Source organism: Miniopterus natalensis, chromosome 9 (genome assembly GCF_054644295.1).
Source record: "Miniopterus natalensis isolate mMinNat1 chromosome 9, mMinNat1.hap1, whole genome shotgun sequence".
In the NCBI taxonomy this organism is placed as follows: domain Eukaryota; kingdom Metazoa; phylum Chordata; class Mammalia; order Chiroptera; family Miniopteridae; genus Miniopterus; species Miniopterus natalensis.
The window spans coordinates 24,928,267-24,955,872 of NC_142089.1; the positions used below are offsets into that span (position 1 = coordinate 24,928,267).

The 27,606-nt window shown below is 52.2% G+C and overlaps 1 protein-coding gene across 1 annotated transcript; it reads right to left on the minus strand.

The window, feature by feature from the left end:
* Nucleotides 1-750: 750 nt before the first annotated feature.
* Nucleotides 751-27,606, minus strand: SLC2A1 (solute carrier family 2 member 1). Its single transcript, XM_087820372.1, has 10 exons — nucleotides 27,439-27,606; nucleotides 16,623-16,718; nucleotides 5,834-5,994; nucleotides 5,439-5,679; nucleotides 4,663-4,825; nucleotides 4,384-4,571; nucleotides 4,032-4,136; nucleotides 3,452-3,553; nucleotides 2,212-2,415; nucleotides 751-1,846 (listed from the first exon to the last, which is right to left on the minus strand). The coding sequence occupies exons 1-10, from the start codon at nucleotides 27,454-27,456 to the stop codon at nucleotides 1,646-1,648; spliced, it is 1,479 nt and encodes a 492-aa protein (XP_087676498.1). The 5' UTR covers nucleotides 27,457-27,606; the 3' UTR covers nucleotides 751-1,645.

A 27,606-nucleotide genomic window follows, 5' to 3' on the forward strand; every position in this document is an offset into this window, starting at 1 on the left:
CCAATCAGTGGAAACCACTGACCCTGAAAGAGCATGCATGGAAAGCTGATGAATATTCTATTGCAACACTTCCCTGAGACCTCCCTTAAGATTTCCACCTGCAAGAGATAAATAAGCTCAGGACAAAGGACCCCATGTGCACTTCCCACTAGGGGAGCATGCCAGCGACACCTCCATCCCTCAGTGGAGCAACGGCCTAGGCTTACCCCCCCCCCCACACACACACCCCTAATCTGTCTCCAAGGCTGCCTTCTCTCTCTCTCTCTGGCTTCTCAGTAAGCCACAGCAGCCCAGGCTAGGTTCTCCTGTTGCCTCTTCTATGCTCTTCTTTGCTTAACTGTCCCAGGTATTTTTTTGCTGCCATCATGGACCCAATACCCTTTGGCTCAGTGCTGTATAACCTTTCCCTTTGGATATCCCCATCCCCTTTTAATAAATTCAATTTTTCTTTATCCACCGTCTGAGATGGCTATTTAGCCTGCCCACACACCACTGACCTTAACCTTTCAGCTATCACTTTTTTGAATACCAACTAGCATACGTGAAGCAAAATAGGAATGCCTTGAATGCCAAGATATTTAAATTTTCTCTGGGTAATAGGGATCAGATTCTTGAACATAGAGGGTGTTGATCACAGGTGCTTGGAAGAGTCAAAAAGTCTAAAGCAACTGTAGCAGTTGCAACTGCTTGCTTCTCTCCCACACCCAATCAATCTCCCTACCCTTAACCCACAAGTATTTCAAAACCATGTTTCTAAAAACCAGCCATTTATATCTGTTTAGGTAAGTTACAGAGGAAGTATGGTGGTGTATTTACAAGTTGGTTTGTCCAGATATACTATAACTTAGTGTCTGTATTCAATATTGACAACCAAAAAAATATATAAATATTTTCTATCTATACACAGCAGGGCAGGAGCATCCACGTGTTCTTGAGTAGTGAGTTCTCAGCCTCCCACGGCCCTCCTCTCGTGGTGATCGTCTGGCCTTCAGTGCAAAGGAGGCTAGAACATGGCAGCCCAGTCTGGCCCTTCCCCTCTCCTCCCTCCACTCCAGTGCTCCCAACTGGTCGCAGGCAAGGAAAGATTAATTTGAGTGGTTGGGTAGGAAGAGATGGGAACGGGCAAGTCCTAATGGAGCCTGACCCCTAGGGTGGAGAGATTCAGGCCCACAGAAGTGAGTGGCCATGGCCACCTCTAGGGGTAAAGCCTTGTAGTTCGTAGTTCAATTAGTGTGTCCTTGGTCATATCATAGGTCCAGCCCTACAGATTAGTTTAGTGAAGAAGGCAAGTGTGTCTAGGCAGGACTTGGTCTCCACCCTCAGGCACTGAGCCATTCAGGGTGAAGCCTGGAGTGTGGTACAGGAGACTCTGGCTGATACAAAAATAATAATAAAATCAGTAATAAAAAAAATTATAAAATCTGTTGCTTGTCTGAATAGATCTGAGCAACAGTCTTGCTTTTGTTAAAATCCTGGAGGTGTTAAAAATCCTGAATATTCTTCTGGACATCATTGCTGGCTGAAGAAAGGAGCCCAGGCCCAGCGCTGTTGAGATCTGTCAAACTGGAGGTCTCGCCCAGCTGCCTGTGCTCTGAGAGATCCTTGGGGCTGCTGGGAACAGGCTGGGCTGGTGGTGTGGGGTGCCTCACACTTGGGAATCAGCCCCCAGGGGGTGGAACAGCTCCTCCGGTGTCTTGTCACTTTGGCTGGCTGCCCCCTGCCGGAAACCGGAAGCAATCTCGTCGAAGGTCTTGCCTTTGGTCTCAGGAACTTTGAAGTAGGTGAAGATGAAGAACAGAACCAGGAGCACGGTGAAGATGATGAAGACATAGGGACCACACAGTTGCTGAAAGACACATAGACACACTTAATTGGAGTCCTGACCCTATGTTCTGGCTGTAGGACCTTTGATAAGTGACTTTAATCATAAGTCTCTGGTCTGAGAAAGGGAACACCAGCCTACAACCTAGGAGTGCTGGAATGATTAAATAAGTCTGCCTGCCTATACCTGGCATGCAATAGGCTCCAGGGAACAGGTTACCATTGCAGAGCAGAATGGAGACAATTCAAAGCCAAAGAAAGAACCCTGAGGTTGAAATCAGGGTTCATAGTTATGTGCCCTGGGCTTCTGAGTCTCATTCCAACGGGAAGAGCTGGGAGAGCTCTTGGCAGGTGAGAGATGGTATGTGTAGAGACAATGGGGCTTCTCACCTCCACATACTGGAAGCACATGCCCACAATGAAATTCGAGGTCCAGTTGGACAAGCCAGCAACAGCAATGGCAGCTGGGCGAGGACCCTGGCTGAAGAGTTCAGCTACAATGAACCATGGGATGGGGCCGGGACCAATTTCAAAGAAGGCCACAAAGCCAAAGATGGCCACGATGCTCAGATAGGACATCTGGGGCACCTGATCCTGTTGAGGACAAGAGAGAGAGAAGGAAAGTTAGATTGGAGCCTCGGGAAGCAGAAATTGCAGAGGCAGGCTGGGCTGGATAGCAGGAGGCCTGGGACTGATCCTAGATTTGTAGTGTGACTTAGGTACCCTGCCTTGGGGCTCAGTTCCTTCATCTGAACAAAATGATTTATGCCCTGCATGGTGGTTGTGAGCTCCAGTCTACCCTCTGGGAATGGTTATGTGGTGTGCATGCAGGAGAGCTAAGAGGAGGTCCCTGTGGTCTTGCTCTGGGTGCGGACAAGTCTGCCTGTGGCAAGAGGATGTGGAAGAACATTTCTGCGGTGGGTGTTAGAAGCAGGCACAGCACAGGCCTCAGAAATATGGTTCTATATATTCATCATTCCCCCCTTGAGGAGGCCACAGAAGAGGTTAGGAGCTTTGGCTCAAATCCCAGATTTGACACTCATCACTTGCTGTGTGCCGGACTTCTAGCAATCATAGAGCTTTCTAAGCCTTGGTTCAGCTGTGAAATTAGCGTACTGGTGCTTTCCTTGTGCAGAGGTTGGACAAATGAGTGTCTGAGTATGTGAAGTGCCTGGCACAGGGTTACGGTCAAGGGTTTGGGACCAGCAGACCTGAGGTCAGTGCCTAGCTTTGTCCTTTATCTGCTACATCACTAACTTCACCAGGACTAGGTTTCCTCACCTGTAAAATGGTGGGGACTGAGTGAGATCAGGAATGTTTCTACACCTCTTTACCTTCTAGGACTGTTCTGAAGGTGAACTGAGGCTACAGATAAAGACTTTGAAAGGGTTAGTACTGGGCAAAGCAGCTCCTGGGGAGAAAGGACTTGGGTTCTGAAGCTAGAGGTGCTGTGGTGAGAAAGCACCATGCGAGGAGGAGCCAGTTTGGGACAGGATGTGAGTGGGTCAAGTGCAGAACTAGGGAGAGCAGCACCCTAGCCTCTGGGAGCTGATGGCAAGGCTGGGAGCTAAAGCCTATGTGAGCTTTGTACCCACCCCTGCCACCTCGCCCCCACAGTGTGGCAACTGACCAGTAATGCCAGCGCGATGGTCATAAGCACAGCACAGCCTGCCATGCCAGCCAGGCCAGTGAGGTGCAGTGTCCGCCGTCCAGCTCGTTCCACCACAAACAGCTGTGGGCAGAGAGAATGTCAGTGCCACCTCCACCCGGTGCCCCTGAGTCCTCCCCACCCAGGAGCTCCCCCTAAGAGTGGGAAAGCCGCATCACACTGTTAAGACCAAGGGAAAGATGGTATCTCCTTCTCCTTGGGGTTCGGCTTGGGGGCCACACAGGGAGTGAGGGAAGGGAAGCTGGCCCTAAAGCTGACAGCAGCACAGGGGATGAGAGCTGGCCCCAGAGAGCCAGATAGCTGAGCATCTTGACTGTGACCTCGGGCGAGCCATCACACTTCTCCGAGCATTAGCGTCATCAGCTGTTTGATATGAGTAATGAACCTGACACATTGAGGATGAAATTATATAGCACTTAGGGAGTACGTGACACATGCCTGGCTCGCAGTAAATGCTGCCATTCAGTCACGAGGCCTAGAAGCACTAAGCTGGACCCTGGCTGCTGACAGGTGGCGGGCAAGGGCACACAGAGAGACTCACCGACACGACCGTGAAGGCTGTGTTGACGATGCCGGAGCCGATGGTGGCATACACAGGCTGCTGCACGCCGGCTTTCTCGAAGATGCTTGTGGAATAATAAAAAACCTACAGGACAGAGAAGTCACTGGGGCTTGGCCAGGTGCTGTGGCCCTTTCCCTGCCTCTGTCCTGGTGGGTATGGGGCACCAGGTGAGTAGAGAATGAAGGAGACACTGCAGTAGTTTGGTTCTAAAGAAAGGCTTCTCCTTTGGGACGGGCTTGTTTGTGATTTTAAGTTTGGGCTCTGTTCACAGCACGTACTTGAGCGCAGGGTTTGGCTGGGGCCATAGGAAGGGTGGGTGAGGGGCACTCACAGCGTTGATGCCCGACAGCTGCTGGGACAGCTGCAGCACCACAGCAATGAGGATGGGCTGGCGGTAGAGGGGCGAGCGGAACAGCTCCAGGATGGTGACTTTCTTCTCCCGCATCATCTGCCGCCCCTCCTCCTTCATCTCCTGCAGGTCGCGGGTCACGTCTGCCGTCCCGCGCAGCTTCTTCAGCACTGGGGGGATCGGAGGGAAGGCGGGGGTGGCTCAGAGCGGGGAGAAGGCCAGGGCCAGGGGGTGGGGAGGAGGGCAGGGCTCTGCCCATACCACTCTTGGCCCGGTTCTCCTCGTTGCGGTTGATGAGCAGGAAGCGGGGGCTCTCGGGGCAGAGGGGCAGCAGGATGCACTGCAGCAAGGCCGGGACGAAGATGATGCTCAGCAGCAGGGGCCACAGCTCCTTGTTGCCCATGATGGAGTCCAGGCCGAACACCTGGGGAAGCATGGTCGGGGGAAGCGGCTAAGGGCTCCGGCCCGGGCCCCTACAGCCAGCCCCCTGCACCCAGTGGCCTTGGCCGGCTTTGTGTCTGCTGCTGCTTTAGAAAAGGGCTCTGGTTCTGAGGCTCTGCCATTAACAAGAGGCTTCTACTTCTCTGACCTCAAATCCCTCATTTGGAAGATGGGGAAAGTAGGATCTACTTCCTGCCATTAGTGGGAGGACAGACGGCACAGGGTATGGGGACTGCCACTCTGCCACAGGTCACTTTTAGGGATGGGAATAGGGTAGTGTATGTGAAGACATAAAGGCCTGGAGGCGGAAGAGAGCCTGGCATGGTGAGGAACCAGTGGGCGTGCCTGCGGCTGGGTCCCCAGGTGAGAAGAAAGGCTGACTGGGCTGGGACAGACTTGCTCTCCTGCCATGGAGACTCACGGGGGAACTGGGAGTGGTGGCGTGTTCTCTGGGACCTGTGCTAGGCTGTCCCATGAGGCTGGGCTGTGGAGGGCTGGGTGAGAGGTCTAGTCAGGTGCTGTCTGGACACACCTCCAAGAGCCACTGAAGCTGTGGGGTGGGGCTGTGCTGGGGGGGCAGACCCTGCCCCACTCACCTGGGCGATGAGGATGCCAACTACGATGCCCAGCTGGTGCAGGGTGCCCAGTGCCCCTCGCAGGGCTGTTGGGGACACTTCCCCCACATACATGGGCACGAAGCCCGTGGTCAGGCCACAGTACACGCCGATGATGAAGCGGCCCAGGATCAACATCTCAAAGGACTTGCCCAGTTTCGAGAAGCCCATGAGCACGGAGGACAGGAAGGCCAGTAGATTTATCATCAGCATCGAGTTCCGTCTGGGGGGGTGTCACAGGTCAGGTGCGTCCTTTGATACCCCAGACTCCCCAAGGACTGGGTCATAGGGAATACCCTGGAATAGGCAGGGACGTCTCCCCCAACCCCCATACCCATCTAGGACACCCTGGGCGGGGCCAGGACACCTCTGCTCACCGGCCAAAGCGGTTAACAAAAAGGCCCACTGAGAAGGAGCCAATCATGCCCCCGACAGAGAAGATGGCCACGGAGAGGGACCAGAGCGTGGTGAGGGTGGTGGGCGTGATAGTCTCGCCATAGCGGTGGGTCCATGTCTGGTTGTAGAACTCTTCAATCACCTGCAGGGGGAGATGCAGCCTTGTGGGCGAGGTCAGGACCCAGTGGTTCTTTTCCCCTGTCACTGCCCCTCAAGAAGGGCTATACTGCCACAGCATGCTGGAGAGGACCCAGCTCCTGGCCAGGCCCAAATTCACTTCATGTTCTTGAGCCAAGTCCCTCCCTTTTTCAGGACTCAGTTTCCCCAGGTGAGAAACAAGGGGCTGGGTTCCATTTCCAGCTCTCATACTTTCCTGGGCATGCTTTCCATGTGCCCTGTGTGGTTTTGCATGCTCAACAGGACTTGCAGGGGATGATGGCAAATGCCCTGTGGTGGGAGTTCAGGCATAGAGCAGAGACGCTGAGAGCAAGTGCTCCTTCCCACTTGTCCCCTTTCTCAAGGTACCTAAGGCCCCAGCTCCTGCCACCCAGGCCCTCTCCCACCCCCCCTGCTGGGGAGGAAGAGAGGGCAGGCTCACTGTTTCTGCACTCAGGGCCTGGTGTGACCAACTTGCACACAAGCCATGCTCATGAGACTTACACTGCCACTCTTTTGTCTCCCAGGCTCCTTGTGGCTGGCCTGGAAGTCCCGCCTTGAAGGACCTATGGCCTCCTCCCCTCTCCCAGGTGCCCAGCTGGGAAATATAGGAAAGGCTAGCACAAGGAAGCAGTTCCAGGAACTGGAGCCACCTGTCCTAGCACAGGCCTGCCCGCCAGTCCTGTCCCTCCCCAGGGGAGGGCCTGGCCGGATCCCAGGAATGAAAGGCAGGAGGTACCCAGTTCTGCCTGAGCACACTCTCTCTACTCCCAGGCAACGCAGACATACACCCAGGGCCACGGGACTGGCCAGGCCTCCCTAGCCACATGTGCAGCTGGGCACAGGCCCAATGTACCCAGAAGCAACTTCCTATGTACACAGATCTCACACACATATTCGTGCTCACGTGATCTGAACATTCCTGGCTTCAGCCAGTCACAAACCTGCGTGCCCCTCCTCCCCTCACCACTTGCAGCTCAAACAACTCCATGCCTATCCCAGCACCCCTCCCTGCAATCCTGCTACAAGTTCATGCACACACAGCAGCATGCATCTCTTACACAACCTCCACTGCTGCTGGCCCTCTCTAATCCTCCCAAGCCCCAGGGGTCTAGCAGAATAGGAGGCTGTTGATAGGCACAACTGCCAAAGGGGAAACTGAGGCCCAGGCATGCCCATTGAGTATGTTGGGCCTGCCCCACAGTTACAGTGGATCCTTGGCCACTAACCATCTTTTTCCATTATCTGTCTCAGGTTCGGAGATACCTGACAGGCTAGGCTGTAGGGGGTTATGATAGGTGGCCATGGGGAGGGGTGGAAGGGACAGCCAGCCCTAATGATCTACTTGTCACAGGGAAGCCAGACAGTACAAAGGTTAGGAAACTGGACACAACCACGTTCAGATCCCAGCTCTACCCTTTTCTCCAGTGTGATCGAGGGCTAATGATCTCATCTCAAATGACAACATTAGAAATGTCTACTTCATAGTGCTGCAGGGCATTAATGAAACATTCTCATGGAGCTTACATTGTGCCTGGCACCATCACTGAGCCAAGGGACCCCACCAGGTGCCAGGACTGACCTGAGGGAAGTGCAGACACTGACAAAGTCTGACCAAGCCTGCATCCCACAACTCAAAATCAAGGTTCCTGCCAGCTATCGGTCCAACCTCCCACCTACCAATGCCTCTAATTTCACCTACCTCTCATGGGGACTCTGCCCGGAGGTGCCCACCCTGCCTTACCACACTAAAACCTTTTGAGATCCAGCCCAAAGGGGCCCAGAAGTCTGTCCTTCCTGAAGATAGGAACCTCAAAGGATTCACCCCAGTGCCTGTCCCAGAGCTGGTACCAGGGACGCTTAGTGAGTGAAGGAAGGAGTCAATGAAGAAAGGGCCTTAGGCTTTCCTTCTGGAAACCCCTGCTTCTGCTGAGGGCAGAGAGAAGGTGGATTTCAATAAACAAAGTGAAACACAAAGTGCTTGTGTTCTTCAAAGGACAAAACCAAGCCTAGAGGAGGACTGGTTGAGAACAGTAAGGCTCCATTTATCAGGCTCTGAGGAGAACAGGCTGTCCTGGATAAGGGAACTGTCCAGATAAGTGACACTCACCCCTCTGAGGCCCCAAATTTTCCTGACCTGTCATCTGGTGGAAACCTTTCTCTCTCCTGTCACTCTCACTTTGCTGCCCTCAGCAACCAGATCTGCAAGCAGGGCTTCAGGGCACTGATGTCCTTGGGGCTCTTTACAGGGGGCAAGGAGAGGTGTTTCCCCCAGAAACTCAAGTTTTGCATTCTGCAGCTCTCAGAGTCTTCCTGTGGTCCCGATGCTTGTCAAAGAACTTCCCATACTATCATTTTAAATTCTGCCAAGAAGTCAACTAATGGAACTTGTTTGAAATGTGTGCAAAGAAAGTCAGTAGGCAAGTGCTGAGTAAGGGCGTCCACCTAAAATGAGCGGAAGGATACAGGCTGAGGCTTCTGTTTGGGCAGTTCATGTCTTTAAACCTCTTCTTGCGGCTGGCTGGAGCTGTTGAGGACCACGTGCAAGTGAGGTGTTACTAGAGCCCCCTTTGTTAAGTCTCCTGCTTGTGGTAACAAGTCAGAGGGGCCAAACCTTGTGCAGGGCTGGCTCCTCTGTGGCTCATGGGCCCTTCTGCTACTCAGGCTACTTTATGGGGCTGAGAAAGGGTAAGCAGCAAGGCTCCTCGACCTTGGCCCCAGGCTCATCCTCTCTATCCCAGGAGTACTTCCTGACCAACCTGAGGCTGTGCGGTGGATTCCTGCCTCTTGATCTGACACCTGAGATTTCTGGGAAGAAGCTATGCCCAGTTTTCCATTCCTGCTGCTGGCGTGGAGGCTAGGTATCCTCCTGCCCCTGGGGGTCCATGCCCCATGTGGGGCTCAAAGCTGGCCCTGGCCCAGGAAAGGCAGGGGATCCCTGGAGAATCAGAAGAACCCTACACAGGGAGAGGTTATGGGGTCACTGCTTCCACCCAGTTACTGCCCTCAGCATCGATCTTAGCAGTGGCCTGGGTGTCCCTAAGGGAAGAACCTACTTACGACTTCCCTAAAAGGATCCCATGGACCCAATTCCTACAATAAGGTTACTGGCAACATCCTCAGCCTGGCTCACGTTTGGGGAGAAGCCTGGCACAGGCTTCTTCTGAACACGCCCACCTCACGTGCTCCCATCCCACGAGCTGGTCACAAGCTTGGCGAACACCCTGGATCCATCCAATCAATCACCAGGTCCTGTCAATTCTGCCTCCTAGTTTGTCCTACTTTCCACTCATGCAACACCTGCCCTGGGTCTCTCCTGGATTCTGCTCCCGACTCCTCCCATCCAACGAAGCCAGATTCCTCTTCTCACAATTAATTTCTCCCTGCCCACCCAATGCACAGGCTTAGCTGTCCCTCTTCGCCTCCACTCCCTTTACAGCTCATTCCCAGCCTCTCCACCCTGCAAGGGTCTGTGTGAGTGTGTGCATTCTAGGGAGAAAGGGAGGGTGCTGTCAGTTTCAGGGGGGGATTGTCAGGAGTTGGGGGCTATTAGACATCTCTGTCCAGTTGTCCTCTCATCAAACTACAAGGCAGTGGTCCACTCGGTGACAGTATAGGGGCCAGCACAGAGAAACCCTGGTTTCCTGAATGGTTTTCAGTAAAAAGCTATTTCTCACCGCAGCAGTTCTCCCGAGGTGAGTGTGGGGGTGGGGCAGGGAGGCTTGCATCATGTCTGACTCCTTGGAAATCACCCTCCCCCGCCCCCACCACCCATGCAACTGTGGGTGAGGGACCACATGTCAGCCGTCTACAGAGGAAGTTCTGAGTCTGCAATGAGGTGGAGCATCGGAATAAGCTGTTACTCCCACCACCGCTGTGGGTGAACCCGCCGCTTTCAGAGGAGCATGAAGGACGGGGTTTTTCCATTTGCAAATTGCAGGAAGACAAAGCATTACCCTAAGGAATTTACACTGTAGGAAAGAACCTGAAGGAAAGCTCTCTCCTCAGACTCTGCCTGGTGTACAGAGCCCCAGAGTGCACATTTCAGCTCCAGGGAAAAAACAGCTTTCTAGGCTTTAGAGGATGAGATTACTCACTTTACTAGTGAGTTCCCTGACAGCTGGGAGCATACAAGTCACAGTTTAGAGCAGGGATTAGGAAACATTTTATGTAAAAGGCTAGATAGAAAATATTAGGGCCTCTGTTGCTTCCTCCCCGCCCCCCAACCCCTTAAAAATGTAAATTAGAAACAGTCTTAGCTCATGGGCCATACAAACAGGTCGCTAGCTGGATTTGGCCTTCTTGCCGACCCTTGATCTAGAATTCTAGACTACTACCAATAGAAGGGGTACAGGTTTTGGAACCTCTGGCTGGTCTCACCATCCTTCCCTGCAGACATTCCTCTAGCCCAGGACGCCTGGGTCTACTAAATCATCCTGAGAGAGAATCAGAGCTCCCTCTCAACCCTCTCTTCTCTCTCGGAGATACTACTGTGAGGATAAAGGGGTTAAACAGCCAGCCAAGCTGTGAGTTCCAGTTGGGAGAAGGGCCAGCTTGTCCAGTTTAGTCCCTCAACCTAAACTTGACCCCTATTTCCTGCTCTCCCTGCTCCCCCCACAGCTGGAGTTGCACCCCTTCCCCCATCCTCAGCCCAGAGCTTATGTCTCCATTGCAACTCTCAGCCACACCCCAGAGTAAGTTGGGAGTTCAGAGTCAGATGCTTCAGGTGGGGCTGGACAGAGAACCCTGCCCCTGGGTCCCCTGGGCCCTCGGGTCCAGCTGAAGATAGAACTAGAAGCTGGACCCCACCCCACAGAAGAGGATTGGAGCACCCAGGCTGCTTCTCAGGAAAAGCCCAGACTTTGCTTCTTTCCAAACCCAGGCCAAGCCTTGGTTCTGGCCTCTTCACTGGTGCCTGGCTTCCAGGGTCTCCCCTGATTGCAGCCTTTCTTCACTCCCCACCACCCTCGGGATGAAATGTCCCCCCACCCATACAATTCCCCACACTCTCTGGCACCCCGCACCTCTGCATTTCCTTTGTGCTGCTTTTCTTCCTCTTCCCTGGTGAGCTGCTAACCACCTTTCAGAAAATGCACAAACACTCCTCTGGGAAGCCCTCCTGATAACCATCCCTCCTTCTCTATCTCAGTGGTTCTGGAACTGGGGTAGTGTGGCCCCCAGAGGACTTCTGGCAATGTCCAGAGCCATTTTTGGTTGTCACACTGGTAGGGTACTACTGGCATCTAACAGGCACAGGCCAGGGATGCTGCTAGACATCCAACAATGCATGGAGCAGACCCCACACCAGAGAATTATCTGGCTCCAAACATCTAGTGTTGAGAAAACCCTGCTCTATGGGCCAGGTACCTTGTCCCTCCCCCGTCTCTGCTCCTACTGGACTGTCCACATTTCCATTACTGCCCTGAGAAGTCACCACAGGTACCACATGCTCCCTCCTTCTAGACTAAATTTCAACATGAGGATGGTCTGATTCATCTGTGTTGCTGGGGCCCAGCACAGACTGGGGGTAGGAAGAGTTGTCCAATGATGTAGCTGTGACGGGTAATGGCATAAGAAATTGTGTAAGCTGTTGAGATGTCTGCACATGACTGAGCTTGACTCGACTTGGAAGTCATAGCAGGAGGAAACAGCCGGTAGCAGCTCTAAGTGTGTGAAAGGGTGTTTTGGTGCTCATCTAACAGTAGTAGAACTAACTGCCAGTGCTTCCAGTGGTCAAGGATGCAGACTGGAGCCAGATGTCCTGGATTCAAATTCCAGATCTGCCACTTACTAGCTGTGTCCTTGGTTTAATTGCTTAACATCTCTGTGCCCAATTTCTTATAAAACAGGGATTATAGTACCTATTTAATGGGGTTATTTAAAAAAACAACTGAATTAGGATTTCTAAAGCACTGAGAACAATGGCCAACACACAGTAAGCTGTAATGGTCTGTATTAGTGGAGATGGAGAAGTGGAGAGGGGAGTCAGAACTCCTTGGATCTAAGAAGAGGCTGCCCCCTAAGATCCAAAGGGCAAAGGGCCTTGCCTCCAGTACTTTCACTCACCAAGTCATCCTGGGTGAGGCCGACCTTGCTGGCTCTCCAGATCAAGCCCCTCCTTTGTCAAACAACTTTCTGAGGATGCCTCATTCTTAGACATGCCTGGTGCTGCCCCTTGGCCAGGAACTCATGGTTTCTAAATGGCCTTTAGTCATTTTTGTTGGCAACTCAGCCATATGCGGAAGGGAGAGGCAGTTTTCTCCACCCAGTATGATGCCCTTGTTCATTTATTCACTCTCTGTGGCTGGGCACACCCCTCCTCCCTCCTTCCCCAGGGAGACGGAAGGCCTGGCACGGAGGAGTCATGGGATGCTGCCATCGCTCATACAACGCGGGGCAGCAGGAGGGTAGTCAAAGGGGCATGAGGCCTGGAGTCCACCTCAGGCTCAGCCTCTCTCCCTGTCCAGGTAACCTCACCTCGCCTCGGTTTCCTCCTTCAGAACCTCAGCCCCACCCACCTTGGGAAGCGGCTGTGAGGAGATAATTTACGGGGAATTGCTTTGTAAACATTTAAGGTGATATTATGATTAATTAACCACTTCCAGGAGGAAGCCCTCTGGGGGCTGTTTTATGGAAGAGACCTAGCTCCTGGTAATTAAGAGTAGCTCCGGCATCCTTACTATCAGAGGCCAATCCATCAGCCCCGCACAGTTTCCTAAGAGAAGTTCTTCCAAATAGCCAAGGGCAGTCAGCATGACCCGTGCACACTTCATTGCCACCACATCTCTGCACCAACCATCCCCATGCCTGGGACAACTCTCCTTCCTGGTGGGGCCAACCCACCTTTTAAGGTCTAGAGCAGCTGCCAAGTCCTTCGAGAAATCCTTCCTGTCTCTACCATCCCCCTAGCCCAGCATCAGTCATCCCTTCCTCTTTGCTCCATAGCACCTTGAAGCCCTTTGTTTAATTATACTCTGGCTTTTCCCAAGGACTCTCCCCACTCCTCTGGGAGCTCAGACCATATGTCAGGCAGCTGCCAGAGGACCAGGATGTGCCTGTTGTGCCCACAGCTCTGTCCCTCCCAGTGTTTAGGATACTACCTGGCACAGTCCCTGTTGCATGAACTTGTTGAATGAAGTTGGCAGGAAAACCCAGTGCCCGGCCTGCTCTGAGCTGTGCTTTCATTTCTCACTCTTGTGTAGTCCTCTCCCCTCTTTGTGCGTTAAATTTATCCCTTCTAATCTGCTGCTGGCTGGGAGAACTGCGGCCAGGCTTGTGAGATGTGTTTGTCAAGTGCAAGAGTAAACAGGTGGAGGGCCCGAGTGCGCGCCCAGGAAACGCCGCTAGATTCAGAGTGTGCGTTATCAGTTCCGACCACTCAGGTCTCTGGCCCCGCAACTCAGGAGCTGGCTTCTAAATGACCTTTGGACAGGTGCCCGCAAACGCACTGTTTACAGGCTCAGCTGGGCCCTTGGTGCTGCCCACCTGGCCTCCCAGGTGCCCTGGCCAGCTGCCCTACCTGTCTTCTCACTTTTCACCTATTTTTGATTAGACGGGAGGCCCCGAGAACCAGAGGACTTCACTCTGGATTTGTCCACAACCACAACCTCAGAAGCATCTCAGCCCCTCTGGCCTGATGCAGCCCCTTTGCCTCAGCTCCACCATCTTCCTCCTGGAGGAGCCCCTCCCCACCCCTCCTCTGCTGATTCCTTACATGTTTAAAAATGAAGTCTTTATAACTAAAAAAATAATCTTAGCCAGGGGACCCCTCTAGCTACCACCCACCCCTCCTTTCTCCCTTCTCTACCAAGTTTCCTGGAAGGGCTGTTTCTACTCTTTCCCACTTCCCCTCTCTCTTCCATCCACTGCAGGGAGGTTTCTACGCACACGGCTCCCCCCAGTCAGCCTTTGCCACCATAAGGTCACCACTGGGTCTTTCACATCCAGAAATATGGGGCCGATTTGCCCAGGTCAACCTCTGGGGCCCCTGGAAGCATTCCTTCACTCCATTCCTCTACCCACTATTTCCCAAGGGTCTGTTCCAACGGCCAGGCACTGCTCTAGGTCATGGCCGTGAATAAACCCGGCCATGAACCTGGCCAACACCCTTGCCCTCCGGTGCTTCTGTTCCTCCTGTCTTGTGAGGCTCTTGTCTCCTGGCCTGGAGGTGCCAGCTCTCCTCCTGCCTAGGATCCTCCTCTTCTATCAGTGAACTTTGACTCTTACTTTTCTCTCTATTCCAGTCTCTCTAGAACATCCTCTCTCCTGCTATTTGGATGCCAGTGACCAATTTGCAATTTTTCTCCAGCTGACTACCGACCTAAGAAACAGACCCCACATCCAAGTGCTTCCTGCACATCTCCGGTGGTGTCACACAAAACCTCAATTCCTGCAGGTCCCACAGGCCTGCTCCTCCTCTGGGCCAGAAATTCAGAAGCAATTTTTAAACCCCCCTCTCTTGCCCTCACACTAATCTGATGACTAAATCCTGACCGCCCTTCCTATCCAGTGTTTGTTTTTCTACCCCTATTGCAAGAGCAGCTTTCTCACCAGTTTCCCAGTCTCTAGTCTCACATGTTTGGATCCACCTCACCCCAGATGCATGGATCATTTCCTTAAAATGCAAATCTGATCATCTCTGTCCTCTTTAATGGGTCCTCCTTGTCCCCATTCTGAAGTCCACACTCCCTAGATGGTGCTGCCCACATGCCCATTCTGATTGTCCTGTGCCATGCTGGTGATTGGATATTTTATAGATGAAAGCTACTCACAGGCAGTTGGTGGCCAGGCTCTGGCTTACCTGTGGCCCTCCCAACCTTTTCTCTCCTCCCATTCACCCATGTCATGCACCAGACTTTCCTCTGGGCATTTTATTCCCCCATCTCCAGGCCTTGTGCTCACCCCCACCCTGTTGTTGCTGGGAAACATCTCCTGTATCCTGATCTTTGGGTCCTAGTTCTGTCAGTAACTCACTGTGTGATCACAGTTAGGACATCACTTCATCCAGTAGCTCTTGACTTTGGCTGCACGTTAGAATCAGTAGGGGAGCTTTAAAAATTCGATGCCCAAACAGAAACCCAGACCAATGAGATCAGAATCTGGGAGTGTCCAGGGGACCCTAACGTGCCCTCAATCTCCCTCTACAATGGCACAGACTCTGCCTGTAAGGATTCCCAAACGGAGCCAGCTCCGAGGCACACACCTTGGCAAGAGCTGTCTAGAGCACTTAGCAAAGCAGGGCTTGTGGCTGTTCTAAGCATGGGCCCACGGTCGCCATTTCAGACGAACTTGGAAAAGTCCTTGCATGTCCCCTACAGCTGAGCATGACTCAGCAGGCCTGGCCTTCCTGGTGACCTGCTCCTTAGCATGGGGCGTAGCTCCAACAGCCACCCTCCGCCTGTTTGGAGGAAGCCCAGCTCTGACTCCTGACACTGCCCAGTTCTCCCAAACAGGCCCCGGAGCCTCAGGAACTAGTTCCACTCACTTTCTATCTGGACAAGGAATGTGGTCTTGACAGGAGGACTGTCCACTCTCATTTCACCCTCCCCGGGAAGGTCCTGCATTTTAAACTCACAAGGAGGTTGGTCAGGAAGGTCCTGTAAACAAGAGTTTGGCTTTTGACTCCACCATTCACTAGCTCTGTGGCCTTGAGCCCATTGGTCATTTCATCCACCCTCGTCTGCTCAGGGCTTCAGTTTTTAGGTCTATAAAATGGAAATCACCACCCAAACTCAGAAACATATGCAAAAGGCCTGGTGTAGAGGAAAAAGTACAGTTCTCTTTCCTGCCTCCTTCCCTCTTCTCTCTTCCCTAAAGCAAGTGGGCTGGGCTGGAGGTCATCACCAGGGTCCCTCCTAGTCTTGACATTCAAGTGAACAAGTGAGGACAGATCTGGGATACATCATGGGGAAAGGAAGTAAACACATGGGAAGTAAACACTTCACCCCTTGCAGTTCCCTAGGGCAATATGCCATTTGTATTTTGACTGTCACAGGGCCTTCAGGGAGAGGAGGCAGTTTCAACCTAGAACAATATGCCCTACAAGAAGTGTGCTGTGAGTGGATGGGTGTGAGCACAGGCTTTGGGATCACCTGGCTTCCAGGGCTCCAAGGGAGACTGGTGCTGGATACCAGCTCTTCCTGACTAGATGGGTGATGCCAGGCAGGCTCCTCTCTGGCTACTCTCTCCACCTGCAGGATGGGCATGGTGGATGCTGCCTGCCTGCCCGCTAGGACTGCAGGTGAGCAGCAAGTGAGATAAGCACCACAAGAGTCATCTCTGGCCCCAGGGTGCCACATAAATGCACTCTCTATAATGCATCATTATACCAGGGATTTCTTTATTGTAAAAGTGTGTGTTGTACAGGAGGTTGCTCAAGATGGCCTACTAAGACCCCATGTTTCTATGGGCCCCAAGCTTCTAGAATTCTGCAGCTCTAAGATTTTAAGGCCAACGATTTTTCTGACCTGTTCAAGGCCAGAAAATCAGCTACTCAGGCAAATGGTAAGTTGACATAAATGACTGACATGCAAGAGGCAGGGTGAGTGTGTGAGAGTGTGTGGTGCACAGCAGAGCAAGCTGGTGTTGACAAGCCAAGGGAAGCAGAACACTCACCTTCTGGGGGGCATTGATAACTCCAGTGTTGTAGCCAAACTGCAAAGAGCCAAGCACTGCCCCTCCCACGGCCATCATGAGGCGGCCTGTCAGCTTCTGTAGAGAAAAAACACACTGTTACAGGCAGCTCCAGGCCCGGGTTACTGCAGGGCAGAGCATGGGCTGGCAGGTTCTCTTGTTCAGGTATCTTGCCTGACTCCTGGCACTGCACCAGTCTTTCTCCCAGGAAACTTGGCCACTTTTTGACTTCAAGTGCCCCAACCAGCCCTGCTGACTTCTAGACACCAGGCTGGCCAGACTAGACTCACTCCTAGGGGGAGGGGGGAATAGGGCCTTTGCTCTCTCTCTGCAGCTAGGTCCTGGTTAGAGATGGACAGGCCTTGGCATCCTCTGGGGTCTTGTTGCCCTGGTAGAACCATGCCTGGGGTGTCCAAGTGGCTCCAGGCTCTGACTGGGAGGCCCAGGAACCAATGCCCCTATGCAAGGGGGGCCAAATTACATGGGAGAAGCAACATAGATGGGGTTTGGACCCAAAGATGCTGGCTTCTGATTACAATCCACCTGCTTACTTGCTCTGTGAATTCCAGCAGGCTAAGTGAGTCTTGCCTACTCCTCCCAGGCCCTTTGTTTGCTGGTCTGAAAAATGGGAACAGTTTCAGGCTGATCAGCATTGGAGATGTGGTCCAACCCTCCCCTCTCTTCCCCTCCATTCACAGGATGGGAAACTGAGCCCCAAGAGGCAGAGGTAAGACAGAGATGAGGGAGAGAAGAGTTCTAGGGGTCTGTAGAGAGCCAGGTTGGGGCTTGGGGTTCCCTGATTCCCCACCTAGTGTCCCTCACGGCAGCCATCCCCAGACCTTGAGCCTCTTAGGGTTATTTGGACACAGATGACATACCAGCCAGGAATGTGCTTTGGAAAAGTACATGACATGAGGCAAGTAAGAGTGTGGGGCCAAGGTGTTTTCAATGGGCAAAGGACTAGCAGGCAAACGGTGGTGGGTTTCTGTCCCCTGGAAGCTGAGGGCCGGAGAGAAGCAGGCAGCTGGGACCTGGGTGACAAGGTGCCTTGCTAGAGAGAGGGTGCCTTGCTTGCAAGAGCCCCTCTTGTTAAAAGAGGGCCTCTTTTTTTTCCCTTTTAAAACGAAAAAGCCAAGGAATGTGACATCAGGCAAGCCCTTAACTGGCTGTGAGAGAACGGAGCCAGGGAAGAAACGGCAAAGATCAACTGTGGGCACCACACCGCTCTGGGTACTAGAGGGAAGGGTTGGGAAGCTCACAATCCTGAGCCACATGTGTGGAGGGGAGGCTCTCAGCTCAGTACCGCCTCGCTATGGGCCTCAGTTTCCCCACAGAACCCAGATGCCTGACTTCAAGATCCTTGCAGATAGCACTGGGCTTAGCTGTTAACCAGACATGTTTCTAGTATGGTCTTTTCATTCTCTAGAAGCCGTCATGCCAATGATTGAGAAAGCCAAGGTTTCACAACAGAGGCTGAGCAAGAGGAAGGAGGCTTGGGCTAGTCCGAGTGCACAGGCTCAGGGTATGTTCTCAGGTGAGCGCTGGGCCCCTACTTCCCACCAGCACACCTGGCCCCTTCCTGGCCAAACTCTGGACATTCATCCTGGGTGCTGGGTTTTCTTCATGACAGGCTGCACTCCCTTTAACTCCTGTCATTCACAGCCTAGCTCAAACCCCCTCCCCCATACACAGAATGTCCCAGTGCCCGTGAGTCCCCTCTTTCTCAACTCCCTAGGGAGCCTTCAGATCCAGGGCTGTCAGTTCTGAGCGGGTGGTGAGTATCTGACAGGCCTCTTTGAGGCCTCCGCCGAGCCCAATTCATAGGGTAACCACCGGGATTAAGTAAGAGGATGTCCAAAGGCACTGAGCATTGACAGAGGGAGGCTAAACAGTGGCTGTTGAAACCCACCACATGAGAGCGTTCTGCCTGGTGAGTCACATGCGTTAGCCTGGGGTTGTCCACTGGGTTGTCCAGAGTGTAATAAAAATGGTATGAAAGGTATGTTTTTCTAGTACACAATAGACTAAGTATAAAACAAGCAAAGCAGCCCTGGCCAGTGTGGTTCAGTTGGTCAGGCACTGTCCCGTGCACTGAAAGGATGCCAGCTCCATTCCTGATCAGGGCACATGCCCAGATTGTGGGCTCGATTCCTGGCATGGGGGCACGCAGAAGGCAGCCAACTGATGCTTCACTCTCGTATCGATCTTCCTCTCTTTCCCTCTCCTTTACTCTCTAAATATCAATAAAAATACCTTTAAAAAAAATTCTATAAAACAAGCAATGTAAACCTATGATTTAATAAAATGTGGCATAACTATATAATTCAATATAAAAAAGAAAGTTTTTTAGGTATTGATTTGGGACACACACCAAGATATATTAAGTTAGAAAAGCAAGCTTCAGAGTAGTTTGTTGCATGCTGCTTTGGTGTAAAAAATAAACAGATAAGGCTGGGGGCAGGGAGGGGAAGAATATAAATATCTACTTATTTAAGGGCGCACCAGAAAGGTACCTTGGGGGATCTGGGTGTCAGAGGCAGGGTAAGAAGGGAGAGACTTTCTTTTATAACTTTTGGGCATGTTTTTGAATTTTGAACCATGTGAATATATTACCTATTCAAAAGAAATTTTTTTACAAGCCCTGCTGTTTCATATTACTTAGAACAAAGCAATTTAAATGAAAATATCAGTGAAAAATAATACAGAAGGTTATGTATTGCTTGGGTAAAAATCATTCCAGTAGCTCATAAATAAATAACACTGCAGCAGGGGCTCTGTAAGAAGTAGTACTATTATTACAGGTCCTGTTTTCAAGTTGGCTAGGATGTTCCAGGGGTCTCTCTGGGCCTCTGAAGTCACCCTTGGGACCCAGCTGAGCAGCTATAGCCTCTGGCGGTGGGAACCAAGAACAACCCTTCTGATGGACTTAGCCATTTGGCAGGTCAAGGTCAAACTCTGCTTTAGAAAACCTGCCTGCCCACATCGTGAGTTAAAGCCACATCAGCCCCCTAAGGCAGGCTGCTGCATTAAGATCCACAAAAATGCTCAGTAACCCAGGCTCAGGCCTGGATGAAACAGGCCCTGGTCCTGACATCAAGGAAGAGGTTTCTGGTGAGGTACAGAGGCTAGTGTGGTCTGAGCTTCATCCAGTCGGTGGGAGAAGGCACTATGGGGGTCCTGGAGAGAGACTTATAATTTTGCCTGGGAACGGTCAAAGATGGGTTCTCAGGAGGCAACACTGGAGTTGGGCCGTGAATGACAGGTAGTCCGCCTAGTGGGGAAGTGGTGGCAAGACTGCATTCCAGGTGGACAGGACAGTACATGCAGGGGAAAAAAGGGGCCCCATATGGCCAGAATAAACAGGCGGTGCTCTCAGTGTGGCTGGACGCTAGGTGCAGGGGCAGATCATGGCCCTTGCTCCTTGGTAGGCACCAATCACACATTCACACTCCTGTCTCCCACTCCTACTGCACCCACCAAACCCAGATGATCACTGCTGGACTTGGGGTCCGGAGACCCAGCCTGAAGGGCAGGGAGTTGCTTCTCCCTCACCTTGGAGCTGGGGTATGTGGTGGCCCTGGCTCTGGGCCTCGGTTTCTTCACATAGGAAATGGGGATAAGAATTCCTTCCCTTCAGGGTTGCTGTCAAGGTCTGAATCGGTGCCCATCATAGAGCTCACAGGGTTCACTTGACAAGCATTTTCTGAATCAGAGGACAGGAAGCCACCCTTAATTGGGCTGCCATGGCATCATCTGCCCCACCAGCCCTGTGACTGGAACTGAAACATGGTGATGAAGTCCATTCATTCAACATGTATTTATTTTGGTGTCAAGCTGATGGACAAGTTGGTGATACTTTAGAGAAGGGGTATAAAACCCACAGCTTGTGATTTTCTTATGAAGCCCTTTTTAGGGGTGCAGGAGCAATGTGTAGCCCAGAACCTGAGCTCCCCTGGGGATGGAGCTACATCCTAGAATATCCACACTCTTCTAGGCCTCTGCCCTTGTGCGTCTGCTACGGTCTCCAGCTTTTGCTCGCAGTAGTTGGGAATACCCACCTGCTATTCACCCACCAGACTGGGAACTTGGTAAACATGGGACCTAGAGTGCCCAGGGTAGGACACAGCACAGAACCTCTGGCTCTGAGTGTACCTGTTCTGCCAGACGGTGTTCATCCTAACAGACTTTAACTTGGCCATTTATCAGTCCTCTGATGAGTACTGAAACTTCAGCTGAGAGGTGGAAACAGGCCAACAGTAACTCCCTACCCCAACCCACAGCGCTGCAGAGGAAAGACCACCAAACTGAGTTCAAGCCCTGACTCTGCTAGAGTGCCACGGGCCCCTCAGTTCAGCAAATGGCCAGGCTTAGGGTCCAGCACAGAGAGGGATCTCATGCCCCCCACCCCTTATCACTTCTATACTAATTCTGGGGGTCCAGAGCCTCACTGAGAGTTCTCACTCCCCCAGGAAGCCAGTGATGAGATGTAAGCATCCAGGACCTCTCCTCCCACACACCACGATGATGATGGCCTGGCCATGTAGCACGGCGAGCATCGTACCAATTGACTTGCCATGTGCCCTTCCTCAGCACAGCCTTCAGCCCTGGGCTTGGCCTTCAACAGGACCTTGGTCAATATCAGCAGACAGAGTGCATGTGGCTACTGCCATCAAGACATAGGACTTTCCCTTTGGGAGGAGGGTCCAGGTGTCGCTCCCACCCCCTTTCCTCACATGGCCTCCCCGGGTGCAGTGGAGCCTGGGATACGGCCTTTGTAACTGCTTGGCTCCCAATTCTAAGGAGGCGGGGAGGGGGCGGGCAGGGGCTTACCAGATCCATGACAGCTCTGTTATTTTGTGTATGTTTCTTTTCTAAGATTTCATGTGAACAAAATTCTGCGCATCAAAAAAGAAGCCCAGTGCCCTGGCCGGGTGGCTCGGTTGGAGTGTCGTCTCATACACCAATAAGTTGTGGGTTTGATTCTCGGTCAGGGCACACACCTAGGTTGCAGGATTGATCCCCAGTCAGGGCGCATAGAGGCGGCAACCCATCAATGTGTCTCTCTCACATTGATGTTTCTCTCTTTCTCTCCCCCTTCCTCTCTCTGAGATCAATGAACATATTCTCAGGTAAGGGTTAAAATAAAAAGGGACCCAGCTGGCGTGGCTCAGTGGTTGAGCCAACCTAGGAACTGAGAGATCGTGGTTGGATTCCTGGTCGGGATGTCCGGTGGGGGGCATGCAGGAGGCGGCTGATTGATGTTTCTCTCTTTTCGATGTTTCTATTTCTCTTTCCCTCTCTTCCTCTCTCTCTAAAAATCAATAAAAACATATTAAAAGAAGAAGCCCAAGAAATTGCAGAACTGCTTTAACACCTTGTTTGATAGATGGGAGCCGAAAGTCAGAGGCAGGGGCTCGGGACACTCAGTAAACTGGATCCCTCTACTGGCGTTTCACCCTCTCTGACCTTTTCTTTCAAAAAGCCGAGTAATGGGTTATCTCTCTGATGCCTGACCTTGGGGGAACCTCAGGCATTTACTCCCCTTGAAGCCATTTCCTTCAAGCCTTCCAGTGATGTCAGGACTTTTGCCTGGCTGCGCCTGCCTGCATCCCATGGTGGCCCTGGAGGCAGAAGGGACTGATCAATCTTTTGTGGGGGTGTGGAAACTCATCAATCTTTAAAGCAGAGGAGGAGAGGAGGGAGCTGCCAAATTCAGCAGCACCAGCAGCACCTGAGAGGGGCTAGGCACCATACACCAAGGGCTGCTTATACATTCCAATTTAGCCACTGCGAACACACTCCAGGGAGAAACTGCTCCCACTTTCACAGATGAGAAAATGAGAGCCTCAAAGAGAAAAGCAGGTACCAGCACATCCCTCAGCTTCTGCAAAATTTCAAGTTAGGGGTCTCTGATGCCAAACTCTGTGCCCTTCCTGCTCATGTCCTTCCCCCCTCCGCTTCCGGGTACTGGTCCCTGAAGGAAACAAGGTTTCTACCTGGTGCTTTCTATGTAGGTCAAATTCCCTTCTACTAACTCTGGGCCTTGCCCAGCCTGAGCCAAGACAGCCTAGGCCCAAGCTTCTGGCTACTTGGGTAGATTTTGCTCTAAGCCAAGTTTGGCAAACTATGGCCCATGGACCAAATCCAGCCTGCCAGTTAAGAATTTGTTTGACATTTTTTAATTAGCTGAAAAAAGGACTACTATTTTGTGATACATGAAAATTATATTAACTTCAAATTTCAGTGAGCATTAATATAGTTTGATTGAAACACAGCCAGATTCATTGGTTTATATATTGTTTATGGCTGTTTTTGTGCTACAATGACAGAGCTGAGTGCTTGTGGCTGATGGGGACAGAGCCAATGATATTTACTTATTATTTGGCTCTTTACAGAAAAAGTCTGCCAAACTCAGCTTTAAGCCCCAGGTCCCTTAACTGCTACATGCAAACCCAACACATAAACTGCACAGGATTTTCAAAGCCTCCCAGGCAAAACAAAATCATTCTCCCTAAATAAATAAAAAGGTGTTTCTCCTATAATGGGATGTTAAATGCAAACAACTGGCTCCCTGGGCTGTGAGTGTGAGCTCTGGGACAGGACCTGGACATCTGGAGAAGCTGCCACCCTTGAGGAGGTACCCTTTCTGTGGTGAGATGGGCACCAATTCAACTCTGATGGGACTAATTGAATAAGACTTTGGGAATATGCAAAGGTCCCAGACACTCTCAGCAAGCAAATCTAAGTCCCAGCGTCCCGGCTTGTGTGACCTTGATAAAGCCCCTTCCCTTAACCTCCAGGTCTCAATCAGAGAAGTTTTCTAAGAAAAATAAATTATATTACTAAGGAAAGAGAAGGCTTGAATGCACATTCCCAACACTATTGTAGTCAATGGGGTTTCAGCAGTATAAACCAAATTCCTGCCTTTCTAGAACTCGATATTTTAGTTGAGGGCAAGGGCAGAAAAGAAATACCTAAGATACATCAGGTGATGAATGGTATGAAGAAAAAGTGATGGGGGCACTATTTTGTCATCGTGGGACATGCCCGTAATGGAATACTATGCAGCTGTTGGAAAGAATGCAACACATCTGTATGTACTCGATGTGGAAAGAGCCCCAGGATAGACTATTCAGAGAAAAAAGCAAAGTATAAAACAATGTACAGAATGTATGTTTTATGGAAGGAAGGAGGAGATAATAAACTTATATAATGGTACTTGCTTGTACATGCAGAGAATGCTGAAAGTATTTACCTCCAAGGGGTGGTGAGTGAACAGGATGGACCATGAAGGGCCGTACAGAACTAGGTAGAAGGTATGATCCAACTACATAAAAATTACATTTATAGTCACACATATACACACGCACAAAATGAGATCTGAGGATCAACACCAAACCATTACAACAGGGAGAAGACATTTACTCTTTTACTTTGTATGCTTCTCCACTGTTGGCTTTATTACTTCTATAATTTAAAAAAATCCACAACCTGCCCCAGAGAGGTATGTACTATTATTCCTACTACAGTTGAGAAAATAAGTTTCAATAACGGGTGTGGCTGGCCTGAGGTCAGTGGTTGGGCTGTTTCTGATGGAGCCTTTCCCACCCCACTCCCAAATGTCAAGATGGGGGGGGAGACAGCTCTGGGCTAGATGATGTGGGCAGATGTCCTGTCCAGCAGAGGCCTCAGTAGCCAAAGGCTCCATATGCTGGGATCTGGCAAGAGCTCTCTCCCCTCACTTCCAGGGTGCCGCGGCCCAATAGTGCCCTCGTTCTGCCCAAGTTCGGGACCTGGGAGCCCTGCTTAGTTATTGTAAAACCCCAGCATTTATGCATTCGTTACTGCTTTCTTGGCCTGGTAGCTGGAAGGCAGAGCCTCCGGCTCTATTCCACACCTCCCACGAAGGGAGGTAACAATGGATGTTTGTTTTGGTGGCCAGGCCAGGGCCTGCGGGCCTGTACCCGGCCTCTCTGAGCCTGTAAGTCCAACCAGGAGCCTTCTCAGCCTCTACTATCCTGGAGACGGTTACCAAACTGAGTGGCTTTGTCACCTTTTTGCCCAGGAGTGACATGGGGAAGGGCTGAGGTTGGCGTCCCAAGCCAATGCTGCACACACTTCCCCCTTTGTTCCAGGCTTCCCAGCTCTGCCAGCCTGGGGGAGGGGGAACTGGATGCCTGTACCCTTGGAGCCAGAGCAGAACTCTAGGCCCTGACACCCCGTGACCAGGAGGCACTGTGTAAAGCTGAGCTCCCTGAAGTCACAAGCTGATTATGGGGGATTTGGGGCTGACCCAGCTCTGGGGCAAGTAGGGTCGGGTCCCTGAATGGCTCAGCACGGAACAAGGATCATCATGGAGCCGTTTACACTGCCTTCACACCCGAACAGGCTGTACATACAAAGGGTGTTTCCACTTAAAATAGCCACCGCCCTGAGTGAGGGCCCCTGGCCTGTCTCACCACGTCTACCACAGGGTAGCGAACCTCCATTTTATGGGGAAGAAACTGAGGGTCTGAGAAAAGCCATTTCCCCAAGGTCATAGTTTTGTGAGAACATGTGTTGTTCTCACTCACAGAAGGATTTCAGTTGTCAAGTTATGCCTAATCCAACTTTGAGACTCCTACGTTGCCCAGAAAGAGCTTGGAAAGTCCTAGGTGTCTGGGAATTCCTGCTCATTTGGGGTGAGTGGAGGGTGGCACAGAGGACAAGGGTGTGGAGAAGAAAGCATCTTTTTTTATATTGTAGAACATCTCAACTATTTTGTGACAGCCTTATCCTGGACACATCTCTTTCCTTCTCTGGCCTCAGTTTCCCCATTTGTCAAATGGAGGGCTGGGCGATGTACTGGAAGGGCTCTTCCTGCTCTTTTACCCTTTATGTCATCCTAAAAAAGCTGGCAGTGTGTTTTGAGGTAGGAGGCTCAACGTGTCACCATGGGAAAGTCATTGTTCATTGGAACGTGACTTCATATCTCCCCCACAGGGGAGGCAGGGCAGCCACATTAGTTGACTTATCTCTCACCCATGAGCTGGCTACCTCTGCATACCAACTTCCCCACAAACCCCTACTGAAGAACTGGAGCCTTAATGATTTCCTCCATTAAGTGGTACTCACAGCTCATACATCCTGGGGCTCCCCAAAAGCTCACACTACCAGAATGCCAGACTTCTGGACAGAGGCCATAACCCAGGTACAGGTCACCTGAGGCCCAGGTAAGAGCAATGCATCATGGGAGCCCAAAGAGGCAAGGAAGATTTATGGAACATCTATGAGGACACACAAATTTTTTTCTGAATTCTTACAGATACTCTAATGATGAAAATGACATTATTATGCAGATAAGGCAGCCGAGCTAACCTGGACTTCAAAACCACATCTGCAGAACTTCAGAAAAGCATTTGCTAGCCAAGAACCTAATAAACTGTAAGAATATTCTATCTCCCCGCAGAATAGTCACTTATCCACTCAACAAATAAACACCCAGATCCTGTATCACATTCCGAACAGATAGTTCTTACCCTTGAGGAAGTAAACAAGTTATCTCTGTCTTATACATGGAGAAACTGAGGCCCAGAGAGGTTAAGTGGCCTTCCAGAGCTCTGAGATATCACAGCAAGTATTTGGACGTTGTGGTCTCAAGCCCCCCACCACTAGCGCTTCTCATTGGATTTTTATTATGTTATATCCCAGCACAATGGCTAACCTCCGACTGTTGGGAAATGTGTGCCCCTGGACGGGGTGAAGCAAGTCGTCAGGATTCCAGAGATGACGGAGCCTTTTCCCGCTGAGGGTCCAGCCTGGTGTCAATGTCAGGCACCACTCTGCCCACCCAGACCCCGCTCAGTCCCACCCACACCCCCAGAGCCCACAGGCAGGGCCAGTGCAGCCTTCAGTACTCCTCCAGCACTCCAGGTAAAAAAAAAAGGGGGGAGCGCATCCAAGCGCCTTCCCGGCCCAGGAGATGGGAACATTCAAGAGGGTGGAAGGGAAGGTTTCAAAGAAAAAAGTGATTTGAAAATATTCTATACAAGGGGGAAGATGGAAGGTGGGAAATAAATAATGTCCTGCACACCGGAGGGGCTCAACACTTTTTCTGGGTAGGACAAAGATCCACTGCAGGGCAAACCCGTTTACAGGTGAAAGAAGAGTTGTTTTTCCCCAGAAAAGAGCCCTCGTCTGCTCGGAGTAGGAACCCTCTCGTTCCTCAGGCGCCCGCCTTTGGCTCCACTGGGGTCCCTTCGCGTTTCCCGGTCCCCCGGAGCTCTCCCCAGCCCCGCCCCACGGGAAACGTGCCACCTCGGAGCACGTGAAGCGTCGGGCCTGCGCTCCCCGGAGAGAAGGGCCTCAGGGGCCAGCTCCTTCTCGTCCAAGCCTGGCGGGAGCCGGGCACCCCGGGGCTGGAGTCCCGGCCTTGAGAAAGCGCGCCGCGCCGCGGAACGCAGGCCGCGCGGCGCCCGGAGAGGGGAGCGGCGGCTCCCGCGCCGGGGAGGAGGGTCCCGCCTCCTCCGCGCGCCGCCGGGGCCGGGGGCTCGGCCGGCTCAGCCAATGGGTGCCCCAGGAGGAGCCGGCGCGCCGGGATCGTGAGAGACGTGCGCTCCCGGCCGGAGTCCCCCCGCGCGCGTCCCCGGAAGCCGGAGAGCGCCAACAATGCGCGCGGCGCCCCGAGCCCGCCGGAGCCCGAGGCCCCTGCGCCGCAGGCCGGCGCCCAGAGAGGCTCAGAGACGCGCGCCGCCCGCTCGGGGTGCGCAGCGCCGCCGGGCAGTCGGAGGGACCCGGGCCGGGCAGGCGGGCGACTCACCTTGCTGCTCGGATCCATGACCGCGCGGTGCTGAGCCGGAGGCTCTGGCTGCGATGGGCGCGCGGGCGGGCGGCTCAGGTCCCGAGACTCCGACTGCGACTCCGACGGCGAGGCTGCCTCCGCTCGCGCCCAGGACCCGCGGTCTTCGAGCTCCGCGAGGCTACCTCT